The 13,711-nt window shown below is 35.5% G+C and overlaps 1 protein-coding gene across 1 annotated transcript in view; it reads right to left on the bottom strand.

The window, feature by feature from the left end:
* The window catches only part of Slc4a10 (solute carrier family 4 member 10), a gene marked incomplete in the record, with an annotated part of 363,623 nt that extends 353,641 nt beyond the window's left edge, over positions 1–9,982 (bottom strand). The window contains 1 exon segment of the mRNA XM_008845753.2: positions 9,759–9,982. Coding sequence (XP_008843975.1) covers positions 9,759–9,806 — 48 coding nt within the window.
* Between the last annotated feature and the right edge of the window lie 3,729 nt (positions 9,983–13,711).

Below are 13,711 nucleotides of genomic sequence, written 5' to 3'. Positions count from 1 at the left end.
TATGAATATAAATTGAAATTCCCCCCAAAAGTTAAAAATTAAGTCAAAATCAAAATGGCATTTATCTTGGGTATACAAAGGTAGTTCAATATTCAAAAATCAATGTAATCTATCACTTTGACTGTCTGAAAAAGAAAATCACGTGGTCAGAACAAAATATAAAGGAGAAACAATGTTACCCTTTTGTGATAAAATAAATAAAACTAGGGACAAAGATTAATTTCTTCAACATAATCAAGAACAACTACAAAAATCTTACAGCTGACATTGTGCTTACTAATGAGAAGCTCAGAGCTTCATACCAAGATCAAGAACAAGGCAGGGAGGCCCTTCTGCCACTGCTTTTTTTTTAACATTGTCACAACTGTATCAGGAAGACAAAAAGAAAAGAGAAAGAGAAAGAGAAATAGATTGGGAAGGAAGAAATAAACCTGTATTTATTTGCACATGAAATGATTGTCTATGTAGAAAATCCCAAATAACCAATAAAAACCCCTCCTGAAAGTAATAAGTAGAGCCAAGTTGCAAGGTACAAGGTTAATATGCAAAAATCAATTGCTTTCGTATATACCAGCACTGAACAAGTTCACCTGAAATTTAAAACATAACAGATAAAGACTATTAAAGATTTCCACAACGGGTCACACACAGAGAATAAATGTGTGAGAGATGCCCAGCCATAAGTGGCACATCTAAAATGGAACTTCTATACCTAAAGTTCATAGAACAAAGGGGAGAAGGGGGTAGAGAGAATACTAATGCATCTCTCAACTCTCACAAGTGAAGCTTCCGCATGCAACAAAATTCGATGCATACAGAAAACCACAACTGGCCAAAATGTAGAGAATAAGAGACTGTAAAGTGCATGTCCCTGGATAGGACTTTATATTAAGTCTTACCCACCCATGGGTCAGGGACAAGGCAGAAAGATTGTAAGGGCCAGGGTTAATGGATGATCACAAGGAAACAGTCTTCCAGGCTTCCGAGAACTTCCTCATATGAACTTACAGCAATGGTGACAGTATGCACAAGACCCAGGCAAACTCAGACAAAAATCCAGCATAGAGCTGTGGAAATGGCAGCAGGCCCTAGTCTTAGCCAAAGAACTATTAGTATATGATTACTACTGGGGGAGGGAGAGTTGGTCTTCTTTAAGGAAGTGACTCTAGGCAGGCTGACTAGACTCCAGTAGATGAACTTGCACTGAAGGACATCTGAGTACACAAACTTGACTCAATAGACCTTAACAAATATGGCAGAAAGCATGATATCTGGTGGAGAGGGGCTATGTGGGGATGCAAATGGGGATGGGGTCTAAATATGATTAAGATGTGTTGTATGAAATGTACAAAAATTCAACAAAAATATATACTGATAAAGAAATACAATAACTTTCATAGTGACATCAAAAAAGTGCTTAGGTGTAAATTTATCAAAATGTGCACAAGATCCATGTAAGGAAAGCTAAAAAACTCTAATAAAAATAAATCAAATAACTAAATAAATAGAGAATGGAGAAACACTCTATGTCCACTGAGAAGAAAACCCAGTATTGTTAGTATGTCAGTTCTTCCAAACTTGATCTATAGATTCAATACAATCACAAGCAAAAGAAAAATAGCAAACCATGTTGTAACATCAATGAGCTAGCTCTGTGTTTACATGGAGAGGCAGTGATCCTTAATAGTCAACACAGTTTTGAAGTAGAAGAACAAACCTGGAGGACTGACACTGCCCAACATCAAGACCTACTATCAATCTATAGCAAGATAGACAGTCTGATAATTGTGAAATCAGAAGATGAATAGGTCAATAAAACAGAAAAAGAGGTCAGAAATAGAACCACAAGCACCTATTATGTCTCATCTTTTACAAAAGAGCAAGGCAACATGATGTAGATAAATGATGGTCTTTTTAACAAAAGACCAGAACATTTGGATATCCATATACAAAAGAATTAATTTAGACACATACTTTACATACTTCACAAAAATTAACTTAAAATGAGTAAAAAATTTAAAAACTATAAAACTTTAAAATTCCTAGATGATAACATAGGAGAAAATCTAGATGACCTAAGGTTTGGCAGTGACCTTTTAGATAATAACAGCAAAAGCACAATCTATAAAAGAATTAATAAACTAGACTTTGTTAAAATTAAAATCCTGGGGCTGGAGAGATGGAGCAGTAGTTAAGAGCACTGCTTGCTCTTGCAGGGGCCCCAGATTCAATTCCCAGCATCCACATGGCAGCTAACAACAATCCATAACTCCATTTCCAGGGGAACCTGATGACCTCTTCTGACCTCCATGAGCATTGCACAACACAACTGCACTTACATACATGCAGGCAATACACTCATACACATAAAAGCATAAATAAAATATTTTAAAATAAATAAAATTAAAATGTTGTGCCTTGTTTTAAAAGATACTATTAAAACAAGAAGGCAAACAACAAACTGAGAGAAAATATTTGCAAAGATATAGCTTATAAGCACTATTATGTGAAAATTTACTAAAACTCAACCATAAAAAAACAAGTAAAACAGACAACCCAATTAAAAGTGGGCCAAAGATCTTAACATACACTTCACAAAAGAAGATACAGAAATAGCAAATAGGTATCAAAAGATTCTCCCTATTATATGTCATCAGAAGAAATGTAAATTAAAATGGAATATAATTACACATCTATTATAATGTTCAAATTGCAAAACACTACCAATACCAGAAACTGGTGATCATGTGGAACAACAGGAAGTCTCACTCATTGCTGATGGAAATGCAAACTGATATGGCCACTTTAGGAGACAGTTTGGAAGTTTTAAAAATATTAAATTCTGTCATCATATAATTCTGCAATCATACTGATTGATATTTATCCAAGAGTTGAAAACTTATGTTTGTAAAAAACACTGAACATAAATATTTATAACAGTTTTATTCGTATCCCAAAACATGAAGGCAAACAAGATATCCTTCAGTAAGTAGTAGATTAATATGGAATATTATTTGATATTAACCAGAAATTAATTATCAAAACATGAAAAGAAGTAGAAGAAATTTAAACATATACTAGGTGAAAGAAGTCTATTTGAAAAGGCTACATACTGTATGATTCAAATTTTATGAAATTCAGAAAAAAAATGGGGAAAGAGAAACAAATGCAGCACAGAGGATCTTTGGGGTACTACATTCTGTATAATATTATAATGCTGTATTATTTTTATAAATTTGTACAAACGCAATATTCAACACCAAGTTCTAATTAAAACTGTGAACTTTGGATGACAATAATCAATATGGATTCACCAACTGTAACAAAATATGCCATTCCAGTGGGGGACGTTGTTAATAAGGGAGGTTAATAAGGAAGCCACACGTAAAGCAACAAAGGAAATAAAGAAATCTCTGCACCTTCTACCCAATACTGCAGTGAACATAAACTGATCTAAAGAATAAAATATATTCAGAGTTAATATTGTGAAAATGTCTATATTATCAAACCTGACACACAGAGTCAATGTAATTTCCATCAAAACTCTGATGCCATTCTTCACAAATATAGGAAACAAAATCTTAAGAACCCCTCCCCATACACACATACACATAATGCAGATAACCAAAGCAATCTTGACTATAAAGAGCAATGCTGGAGGTGTCACATTATCTGTTCTCAAATTATACCACAGAGCCCATAGTGGCAAAAATAGAATGATACTGGAACAAAAGCAGCCATATAGACATGGGACAGAGTAGAGGACCAAGAAATAAGCCTACACTACCACAAGCACTTGATTTTTAACAAAGGCACCAAAAAGCATACATTGCAGAAAACAGATTAGGAAAACTGGATATTCAAATGTAGAACAAAGTTAGATACATATCTCTCACCCTGTACAAAAAAAATGATTCAAAATGGATCAAAGACCTTATTATAAGACCTGAAACTTTGAAACTCCTAGAGAAAAATGTAGGGAAAATACTTCAAGACATAGGCATTTGTAAGGACTTTCTGAAAAGGAATCTAATGCTACAGCAAATAACTTCAAGACAAATGGGATTACATTAAATTGACAAGCTTCCACACAGGAAGAAAAACTATAACAGAGTGAGGAGACAGCCCCAGAATTAGAGTAGATCTTTGCCACCTGTATATTTGACAACAGATTAACAGTATCAAGGGAATTTCATAACTCAAAAATTTAAACACCAAAAAGCCCAAATCATCCAGTCATCAAATCAGCAAATAAACAAAACAGACAGTTCTTAGTAAATATATAGATATATAAAGATAAATTATAGGTAGATGATAGATAAATAGATAGATGATAGATGATTGATAGATGATAGATAGATAGATGATTGATAGATAGATAGATGATAGGTAGATAGATAGATGATGATGATAGATAGATAGATAGATAGATGATAGATAGATGATTGATAGATAGATGGATGATTTGGGCTTTAGATAGATAGATAGATAGATAGATAGATAGATAGATGATAGATAATGATGATAGATGATGAGAGATAGATGATGAGAGATAGATGAGAGAGAGATAGATAGATGATAGATAGATAGATAGATGATAGATGGATGATACATAGCTATAGATGCCTACATGATACATAAATGGATGACTGATGATATAGATGATAGAGAGATGGTAGATAGATACAAAGATATATACATAGATAGATAGATAGATAGACAGATAGATAGATAGATAGATAGATAGATAGATAGATAGATAGATAGATAGATAGATAGATAGATAGATAGATATGAAATAATGTTGAACACCTTACCCATTTGGGAAATACAAATCAAAATTACATAGAAATTCCATAACACTCCACTCAGAACAACAATCACCAAAAAACAAGCAACAGATACCTATGAAGGTGCTGGAGGAAGGAACCTTTATGCACTACTGTTGAGTACATAAACTTGCATAGCCACTATGGAAATAAATAAAGAGGTTCCAAAAAAAAGCTAAAAATATAAGCACATATTTTATATACTTATAAGTATATACTTTATAAGTAGATCATCAGTATATACTCAAAGGAATCTAAGTCATCATTCCACAGAGATACTTGGATATCCATAATTACTGTAGCCATGATATGGAAAAGTCTATCAACAGATGAACAGATGAAATGTATGTGATATACAACAAAACAGAATTTTACACAACCATAAGAAAGAATGAAATGACAAAAAAATTATAGAACTGGAGATTATTATACTAAGCAAAAAAATGTGTGGTTCAGAAGGAAAAATAGTGCATGTTTTCTTTCATATTCAGAGTCTAGATTTGAAAATATGAAGGACATGAAAGTAGAAGAAAAGCCCATTAGGGGAGAGAAGTGTAACTGATTGGAAAGAGGAGTATGGAAGAAGGAAGGGAAAGGGGGAATGAGTATGAGAAAAGTGCATGAAATGCATATAAGGTTTCATAATGAAACTCATTCTTTAGTATGCTCATTCAAAAATATAAAGGCTAGCTAGGTGTGGTAGTGTACACCTTTAATCCCAGCCCTGGGGCAGCAGAGGTAGGCGGATCTATATGAGATGGAGGCCAGAGTGGTCTACATAGCAAATTCCAGGCCAGCTGAACTACAAAGAGATCCTGTCTCAAAGGAAAAAAAAAAAAAAAAAAGAGGGAGGGATGGAGGGAGGGGAGAAAAAGAGAAACAAAATAAATGAATTTTTCCTCGTTTCTAAAGAAAAATAACATACCCCAAGGAGTATCACCTCTTCAGAGGCAAAGGCAGGAAGATTTCCTTGTGTTTGAGGTCAGCCTGAACTACAAAGAGACTGTTCAAAAAAAAAAGCATTAAATTTTCTTTTACTTTATCTAAAAATAAACATAGGGCTGGAGTTGTAGTTCAGTTGTAGATGAGTGCGTACCTCTATGTATGAAGTCCTTGGTTCAAGTCTCAGCATGTAAATAATAATAAATAAATAAATCTCAACTGACATTTACTGCATAGACTAATAATGGCACCCTCTCAAATAATCAAATGATCAGTTTGTCTCATATCCTGTAAGATATGAGAACTGAAATTTCTTTGAACAAAGGGTTACGAGTGGCACCCACATTTCTCCCTTCACTCTCAGCACATTATAATGCACTGCTGTCTGCATGTGCCCAGTTAACTTTCTGAAGCCACCATCATCGAGGACCAGAATAGAAAGATACCACAAATGTCTAACCATGCCCTCTGACTTCTATTTGGGTTGCAGAGTTTAACCCAGATTTTTCCCAACTCTCTATTCTAAACTTCCCTATTTCCTAATCTGACATCAACATTTTTATCATAAACTAAAATTTACCACAATTGGATTTTACCACCGATTTCCAACCTTTGTATTTTATATTTATATTCACATTAAAGAATGGAAATAAAAGCTGGGAAAACTGGACAGTATATTTATGTAGTTTCACCTTTCTAGGGTAGCTATTCAAATAACAATAAGGACTTGTTTCTTATTCTACATGTCTTCCTATGTGCTAACATGTATAGTATGTTTGCTTTATATTAAAATTATAATACATGCAATACACTCATACATATAAAAATAAATAAGTAAAATTTATAATTTAAATTATAATTCAAATTAAATAAATTTTTTCATTCCTTAATTTAGTCATATAAAAGTTTTTCATAACTTATTTCCCACAAGTAAAATGATAATCTGAGACATTTCGAAATGTCTAAATAAACACAAAAAATAGACACTATGGATGGGGAAAGTGGGCAGGAAGCCTGAGCCCTAGCTGAGGATCTGCTGGCAACTGATAGATGAATGCTGGGAGAGGAAGAGTCAGTTTTTCCTTACTGGTGTGATGCCTGGTAGACTGACAAGACTGCAACGGATACCCAACACCCAAGAGCATTTAGGAATTAGACTCCTTTTACAGATGGGAGGAGGAGGAGGAGGAGGAGGAGGAGGAGGAGGAGGAGGAGGAGGAGGAAGAGAAGGGGAGGAGAGGAAGTTGAGGGGTGCAGTAAGGTGGAGAGGAGGGATATGAATGTGATCAAAATACATTGCATGAAATTCTCAAATCAATAAAAATATTTTTAAATAGATGCTAAATTCCACCACACATCCTATATGATCAATTACATTTAAAAAGTGACCTTGGGTCAATTAGATAGCTCAGCTGATAAAGGTACCTGCCCAAGAGTCCACACGGCAAAAGGAGGGAACCAACTCCTGCAAGTTGTTCTCTGACTTCCACACACATGCCATGGCATGTAAGCTCACACAAAAAAATAACCAAACAAATAAATAAATGTAGAATAAAAAATTTTAAACAAAAGGTATATGCCATTCCCTTCCTACTTTTTAGTTGTGAACTCTAAGTCATAACTTAACCAAGGTTATAGAACAAATGCATAGCGGTACTAACTCTGATATACCTGTGCCTAAATAATATGCCATATTGTCTCTCACATAATCATTTGCAAGGTCATCTCATAAATTTCCTAAAATAAGCCCCAAAGCTATTGCTTTCTCTTTTAAAAACATAAAAATCCCAGCCCAGGAACTGATTGTGTCAAGTCTGATTAAAAACCTTTTTTTTTTTTTTTAATTTTTGAACTAGTTTTAGAAGACCTACATTCTAGTCCTAGTTTTCTTAATGTGTGACCTTCAACAATTTATTTGGACTCCACGTGCCTCAATTTCTCATCTTTAAAATAAAGATAAGAAAAACTGCTATACATAGCATTTATGATTTTAAAGAAATTTAAAGGAATTGGGAAAATTGAAAACACTATATAGATAAAAAATTGGACCAAAAATTCACCTTTCTTTCCATTTCTCAGGCTTATTTTCTTACAATAAATTGCTAACGTGTCTCTGTCTTACCATTAAACTGTGTACCTATTCTATACTAGTCATTAACCACCATGAAATGTAAACTTTTAAATCTAGCCATCCTCTAGCTGTCAAATGTTCCCAGCAAACTTCCTTTTTAGCCAATCATATATGTTCCTATTTTTTAAGCCACAAATTAGTTGCCCATCTAGTCCAGTAATGTCATCCATTTCTAAATTCCTCCAGATAATCCTCATTTGGCCTTAAATCCTTTGACTACTCCCAAAAAGTGACAATCCATAAACCACGTCAAACTGGCTTCAGTCTGCTTTTCTAGAACAAGTTCCAACCCCCACTCCCCTCTACCACAAAAGGGATTTACCCCTATATTTAATCTTTCCATACTGTAATTCTCTGTCATCCAGAGAACAATAGTCCGCTGGTATGTTTAACACTGTTCTGAGTAACTACAGAATATGTATCTGTTCAAGTTAGGAAAATAGACAGATCTTTTATTCATTTGTGCATAACTCCACTTTTATTACATCCACACACACACACACACACACACACACACACACACACACACACACACACAAATGGCTCTAGCTTTAAGCAGGCAAGCTTATTAACAGGCTTCCCATTTTCCCTCTCTGACACTGTCCAGGCCTTTAATTTAGAGCTCCATCCTTTTTGGTGACTCGTGTTCTTCCCATCTCTCTTCACCCTCCCTACCCAAACCTGGAGTCCTGGGAAGCACTGGGCATGCTCCGTTAGCCACAGCTGATGCAGGACGCAAACTGGAATCTTTTTTTTTTTTTTTTTTGCAGCATTTGAGCCTGGCAGGAGTGGTAAGGCCCTAAATATAAAGTGGCCCAGAAATTTCTCTCTCCGGCTGCGGTATCATTTAACGTGTGTTCAAAGGATAGGCGGTTGTAGTCTGCAAGGTGGGTCACAAACCAGAGTCCCCCAGGTCTGGTATGGTGCTGCGGAGATTTTTGCTGTTCTGGGCTGTGATGACTCTGATAAAGGGTTGTAAGTTAATGTTTGGCATCTCTGCTTCATCAACTAAATACTGAGGGTTCCTCCCCTTGAATATAGCAACACGAGGGGCCCCAGACCTAAAAAGATGCTTCCTTAAATCCAAAGTCTCTGAGCCAGACAGAAAGAATGTGCAGAAGACAGGCAAATCAATCACTCCAAAAATTAAATCTAGGCAGGCAGTTAAAGGACCTACAGATAAACAGATGGGCTATTTCCAAATGACAGTTCAGAAACCTTTCAGACACTCAAATCTGAATCGTGTGCCTCTGTTCTGAAAATGAATACATTCTATATTCGTGAACGGTGACACATTTCCCTTTGAGAAAGAGACTGATATAACACACACACACACACACACACACACACACACACACACACACACACAAATCCTTTCCCCTGGTTTCTGCAGAGACTGAATCTCTAGAGCTGCAACAGCAACAGATTTCGTCACCTCACTGCCTGAGGATGAAGCATCGGGAGGAGATTTATCAGGGATTAAAGAGGATAAAAGGGGGCTTCTATGCAGGGGCTTCAGTCACCACTGCAGAGCCTCAGAAACAGAAAGATGGGCAGTGACAGGCAGGGAGAAAGACATACAACTGTCTCTGCCGTTAAAACCTAGCCATTTACTCAAACAGCAACAAACATGAGACATTTCATCACCATGGTGCATCCATATTGAGAAGGTGGAAAAAATCATGTGCTTTGCTTTAAGTATTTCAGTCTCCCGCGATGGGAGGAGACCCTGTCCATATGTCGTGGGAGCTATCCACCACCCCAAAAGTACACTCCTTGCACCTAGGAGCCCACCACTTGCCTGACAGGTTTTGCAGCAAAGCGTTTAATCTATTTGACAGCAGGTTGTCTCTTACCGTAGGCAGCAGCGGCTCCATTTGGGCTCCCTGGTCTTTAATCTCCATGTTTTGTAATGCCTCTGGAATAAGCACCTTGCTCTGCAGTGTCTTCAGTGTCTTACATTCAGCCTGGCACTCGCTCTGCTTAGTATTCGGATCAGGTAGCTCTGAAGCAGGAGGCAATTCCACACTCCAACTCACCAGAGTCACATGGCTCCTACTCACTCGGGCTGCTGGCCAGGTTTTGCACTAACTGCCTTGGCCGGTAAGCCAGGGTCCCCCAAGCCCTGAATCACTGCCCACACCTGGATACTTGTATAAAGTACAGTGTAAGTGTACAATGCTACAAGTTTAAAGAGCATTAAGCTCTCATCTGAGCTAACTTCTTATACAGATGAGTTCAAGCTGGCCTCTAACCAACTCAATCTGATTTTGACACCTTGAGGCACTTACTTCATTCCAGAACCCCAATGGGAAATATAGTTCAAACAAAGTGATGTTAATGTAAAGGCTTACTAGGACTTCTCTGAGTACCTGATATCTTTTAAAACAAATAACATGACCTCAAAATTAGAATATCAGTGAGATTGAACTATTCACCAATAAAAAAAATCAAACATTGAAGTTCTTATTAACAGTAAAAATTGGATAAGTATTTTCAATATTTAAATTGTGAGAAATTTAGGTAAGTCATACACTTTTAAATATATATTTTCTAAAAATTTCTCTCAATGAAAAAAATGCACAGACAGAAAATATCTTGATCGTATCGATGATTAGAATACCAAAGCACATAAAAATGACAATAATCTGATTAGAGTAATCCAAGCATAAAATTCTTTCTTTTGCCTTAAGTAGTTAAATAATCCATGGAAAAGAGAAAAGTAGTTAGTGATGGTCATTGAGTGGCTATATATATATATTTCCTGAAATTAATTATGGGACTTATCTATTTCTTACATGTGGAGTTAAACCCAGAGCTTTGGACATGCTAGGTAAATGCTCCACAACTAAAAAAGCTCCCCAGCTTTTAGTTTGCTAATAGAGAGTCTTGGTATGTAACAAAGCTACCCTTGAACTCATTATCTTCCTGCTTCTGCCACTTGCATGCTGGAATTACAGGAGCAAGCTACCACCATGCACAGTTTTATCTGTTTTAAGTAATGAGATCCTTATACCACTGGACCTCAGACTAAAAGTATAAAAGTAAGCATAATGAAAAGTAAACATCTTTCAGGAATTAAAAAAAGATGAATGAAAATTATGGCAGTATTTTATCTTAAATTTTAAAAATCACTAGATTTTATCATCTTTAATTAGCAGGAATTCATATAAAATAATATTAACAAAACACTAAAATTTTCCATATTTCTCATTGTATGTCAAATAATAGATGACTTTTAAGTTTTATCTTCAATGCAGTTCTTACAGTATGCTTGTATTGATTTACAGGAAAATATTGCTTTTGTACCATAATGATATATTTGAGTAACTGCTTTTTGCATTAGACATTGAGATTATACAAAGAAATTAAGTAGCAAGATATTTTCTAAGAATTTACTGATGGGGTCTCAACTTGACTTTCTAAAACATATTTATAAATAAGTGCTCCCTTCCCATACAAATCATCATAACCAAAAATCATAAATAATTTATTTGAATAAAAATAGCAAAATAAAAAAATAGTAAAATCTCTTTAAAAAGGTTATTTCTATTCAAGTAAAGAGCCCTAAGTCACTCGATTTATACTTCTAAATTAATTTAAGTATAACTTGGAAAAAGTCAGACCCTTCATTCCAAGTGTGAAAATAAAAATAAAATTATGTTTAAATTACTTTTAATCACTATGTTTCCACAATATGTATTCTTAAACTTTGCTGCAATAACCGTTGCTTGGGTTCTTCCTATATGATAGAGGTACCAGTGTACTAGGACTCAGTCAGGTTGCAACATCAGACTTTCTACTTCTAAAGATCAAGAAAGCCCATCTTTCAGGCAATGTGATAACTCAACAGGTAAAGGTATTTGCCATCAAGCCTAATGACCTAAGTGCCATCCCCAGAACACACATGGTGGAAAGAAATAAAAGACTCCCTCAAGTTGTCTCCTGACTTCCACATGTGTGCTGTGGCACATGTGTGCCCACACAAATACACACAAAATAATAATAATTAATAATATTGTAATAAAAAAACTCCAGTGGACTCTTACATGAACATTTGAAAATTGCCCTGTTCTGACTTTTTCCTAGTTCCCTGTCTAGAACTTGTAATGCTAATTACTCTTGCCTTTACTTCTCCTTCACATCTTCTCTTCAGGATTCAAGAAGTTTCTTTTCCCCTTATAGACGAGACTTATGCAATTTGGGAGTCTTTTAGATAGACCCACTGAAGGGGTACTCCAATTGCCTCACCCTGAGTCCCTGTTCAGCATGGAAGAAGCCAGAGCGGTCTGCCTCCCTATTCCCTATTGGCAGTTGGGGTAACCCCTTCAGAGGGTGGTGTGATAAGAATAGGAGGTAGGAACTGGCTAGGCAGTTAGGGTAAAAAGACCCCAAAGAAATGTAGTCAGTTTCTGGGCTAAAAGTCAAAATGTCCTTGGGCCTGTTAGCAACATACTCTGTTCCAAAGGCCAAAAATGTCAAAATGTCAAAAGTTTTTGGGAGTGTGGATTTTTGTAAAAGTTAAAAAAATATTATGGAACAAAGCAAAAAATAATAATAATAAATGTAATTAAATTTTAAAAAATAAATCCCATATTTCTATACATCTCTGATCAAAGACATCAGATATTTGCTTATTAAAAAATGAAAGGCAAGAAAGAATATTATCCTCATTTAATATACAACTTCTGTTTTAATAAAGTGTTTTAAAATGAACACCCCAAACCTGACAATGCATTCATATTCTAAATAACTCTTGGCAAAGGAAATAAGTGTAAAACTGAAAATAGCTGGGCAGAAAATAATGATCACTAGATAGTGAACTTTTTACTAAGAAAATGATAGACTCTTAGAAGTCAACTTCTCTGATTTTCTAAATCTAGAGGTAAAGAGAAACAGGAGAGGAAAAATCCCCAAACTGTATGAAGAAATCCAAAATGCATGAGTACATATTATCCGTACGTCCTTGGTGAAGACTTGGAGATAAATTACATGGGGTATCCTTTTTGAAAATTGCTCCAAGGTGAATTTTAATATATCAAAATCCACAGTACTTTCCATGACAGTAAAGTTTCCCTGGTCTAGATAATTAAGAATTGGTTCCTCTCATTTAGAAATCCAGTGAAATTCTGTTAGAACTTGACAGCCATAATTCCAGGTGTCCTGTTAAGTACTGTATGACTGGATTTGTCGAACGAAGTAAATGCTCTGATATACACCACAGGAATGTGACAAGTCTGATTTCAGTTGGTCAGTCTGACTATGTTAGAGGTACTATACTTTCTAATGCTATTTCTCCGGTTACACCAGCAATATTAAGTGGAATTTTCCTCTGTGAAGAAAGGAATGAAAGTAGGGATTGGTCACAGACCAACAATGCTCAGAGGAATTACAGAAAGCATCAAGCAGAAGAGGCAACCTCTTCTCCTACTATTCATGCCCTGACCAACACATCTGTTTGGTCAGGAAAGAAACACAGCCACCATGGTGCACTTCCTTCCTTGACCTGTCCTGCATGCTGGGACTCTTACTGACCTCAATTTCATGTCATCTCCCAAGTATAAAAATCAGCATTGATTTAGTGCACTGTCAGTTCCTACCTCCTTTTGCTATTTTAAGCTCTGGGAACAAGAGGTGCACATTGATACAATGTTGATGTTACAGAAAAGGCCATCTAATATTGCTTGTATCAGAGAAAATATAAATTTTAAAGGCTACTGCCAACACTGACATTGGGAAATAAATAAATAAATAAATAAATAAATAAATAAATAAATAAATTTTCAGTCTTAATTTTCTCAATATTGTG

This window comes from Nannospalax galili, unplaced genomic scaffold (assembly GCF_000622305.1).
Source record: "Nannospalax galili isolate Female #2095 unplaced genomic scaffold, S.galili_v1.0 scaffold540, whole genome shotgun sequence".
Lineage (NCBI taxonomy): Eukaryota > Metazoa > Chordata > Mammalia > Rodentia > Spalacidae > Nannospalax > Nannospalax galili.
The sequence above is the reverse complement of the archived record's forward strand: the minus strand, read 5'-3'. Positions and strand labels throughout refer to the sequence as shown.